Source organism: Eurytemora carolleeae, unplaced genomic scaffold (assembly GCF_000591075.1).
Source record: "Eurytemora carolleeae unplaced genomic scaffold, Eaff_2.0 scaffold450, whole genome shotgun sequence".
In the NCBI taxonomy this organism is placed as follows: Eukaryota; Metazoa; Arthropoda; class Copepoda; order Calanoida; family Temoridae; genus Eurytemora; species Eurytemora carolleeae.
In genome coordinates, this window is record NW_019396352.1 from 230,618 (window position 1) to 238,594 (window position 7,977).

A 7,977-nucleotide genomic window follows, 5' to 3' on the forward strand; every position below is an offset into this window, starting at 1 on the left:
AGACTGAGCTTTAGGGAATTATTTTGAAATAAATTTGAATAGGATATTTTATCCCTTTGAGACACCTAGGTTACTGTATGTATGTTACTGCATGCATGCGGGTCAACTTCGTGAACTAGACTGGGCAGAAAGCTCGGCTTTCTCACAATACAGTTTGTTTGTGTGAACTGAACCGAGACCCAGGACCCACATACTACTAGCCACTGTTCCACGATAATTAACATTCTTTACCTATGCATACAAGACAGAATGTTTTACAACATTTTAAGATTGTTCTGAAGCCTCTAGGACTAGAAAATGTCATATTTATTAACATTTCTATATTGTATAATTAACTAGAATCATGAGTCTTTTTATCCCTAACCTGGAAAATATTCAGCTAAATCTAGAGTTTTGAAAACTACTAAACACTTCCAGGTTAAGGTTTAGTTATTAAAGTAGCTCCTTTCTTTTCTCCGTCCTTGGCTGACCAACTCAGTCCTGCTCCGACCGGAGCCTCTTCTAGCAGCTGATCTCAGCTAGTATTTAAACATATGAAAAGTGGAGTGCTAAACCTGCCCCGTGGATAAACAAGATCTAAACCGTATAGTCTAGAAACCAATCTAGTAAAACACTAGCCAGAAACATCACCTGGGTCTAAGTTTTCTTGTGATCTGAACCTGAAACCAATCTAGTAAAACACTAGCCAGAAACATCACCTGGATCTAAGTTTTCTTGTGATCTGAACCTGAAACAGTATTTATCGTAACTTTGTTATTAAATAGAATACCGTATATGAACCTGAATTCTTAAACCTAGAGCTCACATTTTGATCTGGAGCAAAGTATCTTGAAACCTAGACTGGAGCAAAGTATAGTTGATTTTAAACCTGGCTCAACGTATTTTTCAACTGAAACCTGGAGCAAAGTGGCCTTCAACTTAAACCTGGAGCAAAGTGTCCTTCAGCTTAAACCTGGAACAAAGTATCCTTTAACTTAAAAACCTGGAGCAAAGTATCCTTCAACTTTAACCTGGAGCAAAATTTTTCTTCAACTTAAACCTGGAGCAATGTATCCTTTAACTTAAACCTGGAGCAAAGTGTCCGTCAACTTGAACCTGGAGCAAAGTGTCCTTCAACAACCTGGAGCAACCAGTGTTCTTCAACTTTAACTTTACCTAGAGAAAAGTAAAGTTCAGAAAAAGATTATCGTATTCGAAGCAGAAGTGTACTTTTATGTTTGTCACGACTAACCTCTATATTTTAAAATGGTTTACGCTATGACAGGAATATTCTGGATGGTTTTATTAAAAACTTGTTCAGCTCAGTTAAATTCTATCCTTGAGACTAATTCCAATTCCTCAACTACACTTCGTAGACCTGGAGATATCAATTTAGTAATCAGAGCTGGAGAAGTTTTCAATCTTACTCTTCATTCGGATATATTTCTCTGGAACCTGACAGAAGATAATTTCAGAGCCGATTATATAATCAGGTATAGACAGGAAAAATAAAACAATTTTGCCTCCAAAAATTATCGAAACTTTTAAAAATCCACCAGTTAAAAGATATAATTCTGCGAAATCGTAATTTGTTGTTGTTTGAAAGTTCAAGAGAGGAAAATGTTTTCATGTGAGAGAAACAATTTACAATACAACAAAGGAACTGATTACCCTCTTCATATTCTAATTTTCTAATCGTTTTATCTTTGCAACCAGATACACTTTAAACTGATCGCTTAGTCTGACTATCCACTGTGAACACTTTTGATTTGTGTTAAATCCGCTCTTTTTCTCTCTTTTTGAAAATCCCATCTAGGCTACTGGATTCCGACCGTTTAAGAAACTTTCCGGGATACAAACTAAAGATCAGAACAATCTTGAAACTAACAAGAAGCGGAGATCAAACATTGATCTCGATATTCACAATTCTAAAGTTTTCTGCACTGATGAGATTTCAAACTATGAATTATGTTAGATTATATATCATAGACGGCCAGGTTGTAAAGTTTGAGTGTTGAGTTCCATTGACCTTAGAATATTTTATTTCTATTGATAAAGAAATATATTCCAGAGGACGAACCCTTCTCAACCCAGTACTCCCAGCCTGGATAAAGTACACATATGTACAGCAGCACAGTCACGGTCTTCTGTACGGTGTTCCGGTATATCAAGGATTGGAAAATATTGAGGTACAGTTCCGGTATATCAAGGATTGGAAAATATTGAGGTAACAGATCACGATTATACAGATTTATCTTCAGGATATAAGGCTTGAACGAGGTAATAACGGAGTTGTATATTGCCTTATTTGTTACTTTTACAGAAAAGACGCAATAATTATATAATAATATTATATTTAATTATAAGTATTATATTCACAGAGTTGAATAGTCATTAAACCTGTAAAAAAGTTGTTTTTGCTACACTGCCCTGTCTATGAAAGATTATTAACAAAGGCAAAAAAAAATCGCCGTAGATAACAAATTTTTGTTTTTTTTTCTTCTGTTTTTTTTCTGAATAAGTATTTAATTTTATCTACTTCAAACACAGTACATGATTATGTTTTTAACATCTTTACTGTATAGCTTTTAGACTATCATGATTTTCAGAAAAAGACATCGATAAAAAAATTAATTTTCATTTTGTTTACATACAAGAAAAAGATTTGAATATTATATTTTAAGAAAAGAAATATTAATTAAAAATAGATTCTAGTTTTTATGATAATTTTGCTAAAATGATTTTACAAATATGACGAAGACGATAAATATAATTTGAAAAAAATGTCCACCCGAACTTTTTGGAAAACTTGAAATTTGACTGTTGATAAACGTTAAAAATAATTTTATTTAAAAAAGTAAAAGCATTCATATAATCGTATTAAGATTCGAATTTTCATATATTCTTCGCATTTCTCTAAATATAATGAAACTGATTGATTTTTTAAGTAAAACTACATATAAAAACGATGGGCATGCTCAATTCACAACGAAATCCTTGAAAAAATCAGGATTTAAACCTTGATTTTTCTATCTAAAAATTGATAGTTTCCGTTGGTCATATAGTGTGGTGAGTTGCCGATTTATATAGCAGAGACAAAGAACAAAAATTGGCAGAATTATTACTTTTCCAGATAGATTAATGAGGATTTCCTTGTTGTTGCTTATTGTTGTGAATCAGGCATGCAGCACTTTAAACTAAGAAGTTGGAACAAAAGTAAATTATAGTTTGAGCCGCGTACTCAGTTCCGTTTTCTATGTGTTATTTGTCTAGATTGCTGTGATGAATACGCAGACCTTTAATTCCGGAATATTAAGAATAAACCTAACTATTCTACCTCAACCTAGACCTTCAAACTATTCTGTAAGACTCAAGGTAATATTAAAAATAAACCTAACTATTCTACCTCAACCTAGACCTTCAAAGTATTCTGTAAAACTCAAGGTAATATTAAGAATAAACCTAACTATTCTACCTTTATCTAAACCTTCTATATATTCTGTAAGACTAAGTAAGAATACTAAGAGTAAAACAGATTGTATTTTCTCATAGATTGAACATTTGAACCTTGAAGATATCCTTCTAGTTCCTGCAAGATTGGAGAAATTATTAAACGTTTTTAGGAACAGGTAACTCTTATAAATATCTATTTATGAAACTTATGGATGGGGGTGTTCATATTAACTATGCATTACACTATTCATTTGTTTCGCAATGCTACAATGTTTTTGGACAGAGATTTCTCTTTATCGAGAAGATTCAAGTCTGCTAAGATAATATTTTTTCCCTGTCTTTGATTTAAATATAAATATTGATATTTAACAGCACGGAAATGAGAGTAGAACGAATAAAATATAATTTATTGTTGATTATATTTTTTTATTCTGTTTAGTTTGTGGTTGGGAAGTTATGCTGATCTAAGAATTATATTTATTGACTCTGCTCTAAACCTTGGAGCCAGGAATCCAATCGAAGAGAGTTCCAAGGAAGGAGTTGTATTAAAGCTTGGTTCCTCGTCCCCCCACTCTACCAGGCTGGAAGACCTGGAGAGGGAGACAGGACCTCTCCGGAGACTAGCAACCTGCAGCTTCAAGAGGACGAGTGAGGAGAGAATATTCAGATCTGCTGGTTTTATCATAGACTGGTGTTTTTTCAGAATATTCAACGAATCTGAGAGTTCAAACGTTTTCATCCCTAAAATCTATCGGACAGAGAAGAGACGATTCCACGATAGAACTGGAATAAGAAGATCCACTAACTTTTCCATGATCATTTGTGTAACCTTACCATTGGCACTCTTTTTACTAGTTTCTGGTTCGCTAATATATATATTCTGGAGAAAAAGTTCAACTGAAGACCAACATTTCAGTATATTTCTCAAATATCTCCTGCTTGTTGTGCAAAAAAGTGTTTTGAGTAAAGAAACGAAGTTATTTAACCCGAAAGTTGACAATGCCAAAGAAAATTATGGTTCGGATTCCTCAAACCTAAACTTCTCTAGTATTGATCTTCGACACACCAGGGCATCCTCTGTACAGAGACAAACTGATACTCTCAAATCCTTGGGACGAAGACGAGATATTACTCCTAGGTTACAGAGTGGAACGGATACAGGTTCCATTATCTCCAGGTCCAGGACGACTAGTCCAGCTCCTACCCATACGATCCCAGGTCGGATATTTTAATTTTCTCTTGCGTGCTAAAGGTTATTATAGCTAAGCCTTGTCTGGTCAGTGATAATTCCTGTAAGATTTTGAATTTAGAAAGGACTTAAGTCTTTGCCATTCGTCTTTGTTCTTTCTTTTACATAAGACATGAAGCTTTGGGTTGTGTAATTTTTAATTTTTAGAAATAATACCATTACAAGTAATAAAATGTTTATCAAAAGGTCATAAGAAAAGGATAAGAGACAGCAATCCTTTCAATGTTTCCTAAATGTCATTGTACATCGCTCATATCTCTAATTTCTTCGTCTTTCTCGTTAATTCCCTGTCTCTCTAATTCTTTGTCTCTTTAATTCTCCGTCCTTCAAGTTAGCTGCTCCCCAGGTTCTCCGTCTCTCTAATTATATCCGTCCTCCGGTTCTCAGTCTCCTCTAGTAATTCATTCTCCCAGTTATCCGTCTCTCTAATAATCCGTCCCTACGGTTCTTGGTCTCCTCTAGTTATTCAATTTCCCGTTTTCCATCTTTCTAGTTATACTTTCCCTGGGTTCTCCATCTCTCTAGTTATACTTCCCCCTGTTCTCCGTCTCACTAGTTATCCGTTCCTCCGGTTTTCCATCTCTCTAGTCATACTTTCTCCGGTTCTCAATCTCTCTAGTTATACTTCCCCCGGTTCTCTGTCTCTCTAGTTATACTTTCCCTGGTTCTCCATCTCTCTAGTTAATTATCTGCCCCCCGGTTCTTTGTCTCCTATAGTTATTCATTCTCCCAGTTCTCCGTATCTCTAATTATCCATCCCCCCGGTTCTCTGTCTCCTTTAGTTGTTCATTCTCCCAGTTCTCCATCTCTCTAGTTATACTTCCCCCGGTTCTCCGTCTCTCTAGTTATACTTCCCCCGGTTCTCCATCTCTCTAGTTATACTTCCCCTGGTTCTCCGTCTCTCTAGTTATACTTCCCCCGGTTCTCCGTCTCTCTAGTTATACTTCCCCCGGTTCTCCGTCTCTCTAGTTATACTTCCCCTGGTTCACTGTCTCTTTAGTTTTCCATTTAACGGGAATGTTCTAAACTTGGTTTGAAATGTTTAGGCAAAGCTGGTTTGCCAAGCTAGTATGTTTATAAAGATGATTTCTTTAGATTTTGGAAGTTTTTAGTATATACTAGTTAGTAAAGATAAATCAAGCCTGGGCACATATGACTAAATGCATTATCATTTTTTTATCGAGAAGAATAAAGTTACAAACCAGTTTCAATATCAAGGGCAAGCAAGATAGACAGATATTCAGTCAGATAGAAAATATTTGTTATTTTCCTTTAATCAGTCCTTTAATCAGTCCTTTAATCAGTCCTTTAATCAGTCCTTTAATCAGTCCTTTAATCAGTCCTTTAATCAGTCCTTTAATCAGTCTTTTAATCAGTCCTTTAATCAGTCCTTTAATCAGTCCTTTAATCAGTCCTTTAATCTTACAAGAAAAAATCTATAATGCAAGGTGTGAATTTCAAACTGATAAATTCAGATATTCAGATTTACTTTTTGAGGCTTTCAAGTTTTCATTTTCTTTCTGGTCAAAATGTTTCTTTTACTCCTTCAGACTTTCAATTGGTCTCAGAGGATACAATGTGGACCGTGGGTGTCTAGAGACTCCAGGAGTGGGTTCAGGACCTTTGTAACTCCAGGAGCGGCCGTTCAGGAACTTTGGTACTCCGGGAGCGGGTTCAGAAACCTTGGGACACCAGAAGTAGGTTCGCAAACCTTGGGATTCCATGAGTGGGTTCAATAACTTTGTGACTTTAGGAGTGGATTCAGTAACTTTGTGACTCCAAGGGCGGGTTTAGTAACTTTGTGACTCCAGGAGCGGATTCAGGAACTTTGGGACTCCAGGGGCGGGTTCAGAAACCTTAGGAGTCGGTTACTTCTGGGGTTCCTGTTTTTTTAGAAGGTACGGGGGGGAGGGATTTCGATGTTTCCGTATGGAGGGTTTGATAAAGGGTTGACAGTATAAAAAAGGTGTCCAGCCACCCAGACTGCATTGTGCAAACATTAAGGTCACAAGTTCCTTAATGAATGCAATATGCTTGTCATACCAATATATACCTCCAGTCAAACTAATTCATTCTATCAATCTTATCTTATAAATCTCATCAATCTTATCTTATAAATCTCATCAATCTTATCTTATAAATCTCATCAATCTTATCTTATAAATCTCATCAATCTTATAGATCTTATAGATATAATCGCTTATCCAAAACATGCACCGTGTTTGTAAACAATCTCATCCAAAAAAGAAAAAGAAAATTTTATTCGTTTTTTTCAGCAATCTTCATATATTTTGCTTTTCAAGTATAAACTATAATTTACGGCTTGCATACAAAGTTTAATGGTATTTCAAATATGATCGTAAATCATGAACACCTGGGCCGATTTGCCTCAAACTTTGATTGAACACGGTTGAACCACGGTTTAAAAATTCTAAATTGAGTTGTTTGACTTTCTAGGCAAAGCTGGGTTCCAAATCTAGAATTTCTTATGTTAATTATATCCTACGTGTCGCTTCAGTTTAGCCTTCAAGGGACTGCTAAGGTAAAATGAAAGAGGGTATATTCTAAACCCTAGAAATTCTAGGAGTTTATCGCGACCAATAATAGCTCTATCTGATTTCGTTGTCTTGAGAAATTGATATAAAACTGTGTCCGAGTTATTCGAAACGTGACATAGTAATATTTGAATTAAAGTTTAAAGATCATATTAAGCAAATCTGAAAATTACGATAACCCAGGGATGCATAGAAATTTTAGATACGCTCCTATTTTAATTTGAATGTTATAATTTCTTTATTTTTAACGTGTCCTTTAAAATCATACGTTGCACTTTTGATGACGATTTGGCCGCTAGGAGTCTCTTTCTATTGAAATCCCTAAAATATCGAGAGTAGTAAATAAATATAAAATGATATAAATGTATCTTGTAAGGTCAGTCAGTCACAAGGTCTTTCAGTGGCTCTTATCAACCCTTTCAAGCGTCAATTAATTTGAGGTCATTGCATCATAACCTCATTCAAGATCATTCTTATCCGTATTTAGGGTCATTTTTATCCGTACTTAGGGCCATTCTTATCCGTATTTAGGGTCATTCTTATCCGTACTTAGGGTTATTCTTATCCGTATATAGGGTCATTCTTATCCGTATTCAAGGCCATCCACATTTAAGGTCATTCTTAATCGTATGTGCGCTCAATCTTATCCGTATTTAGGGTCATTCTTATCCGTATCAAGGGTTCTTACCAATATTTAGCGTCATACTTACCAACATGAAATACTTTATATTTAAGGTCATT

The 7,977-nt window shown here is 35.1% G+C and overlaps 1 protein-coding gene across 1 annotated transcript; it reads left to right on the forward strand.

Moving 5' to 3' along the window:
• The first annotated feature begins 485 nt into the window (after positions 1 to 485).
• Positions 486 to 4,688, forward strand: LOC111701557 (uncharacterized). Its single transcript, XM_023472890.1, has 5 exons — positions 486 to 1,472; positions 2,051 to 2,168; positions 3,253 to 3,354; positions 3,532 to 3,608; positions 3,872 to 4,688. Exons 1-5 carry the CDS (start codon positions 1,246 to 1,248, stop codon positions 4,662 to 4,664), a joined length of 1,317 nt encoding a protein of 438 aa, XP_023328658.1. The 5' UTR covers positions 486 to 1,245; the 3' UTR covers positions 4,665 to 4,688.
• Positions 4,689 to 7,977: the final 3,289 nt, after the last annotated feature.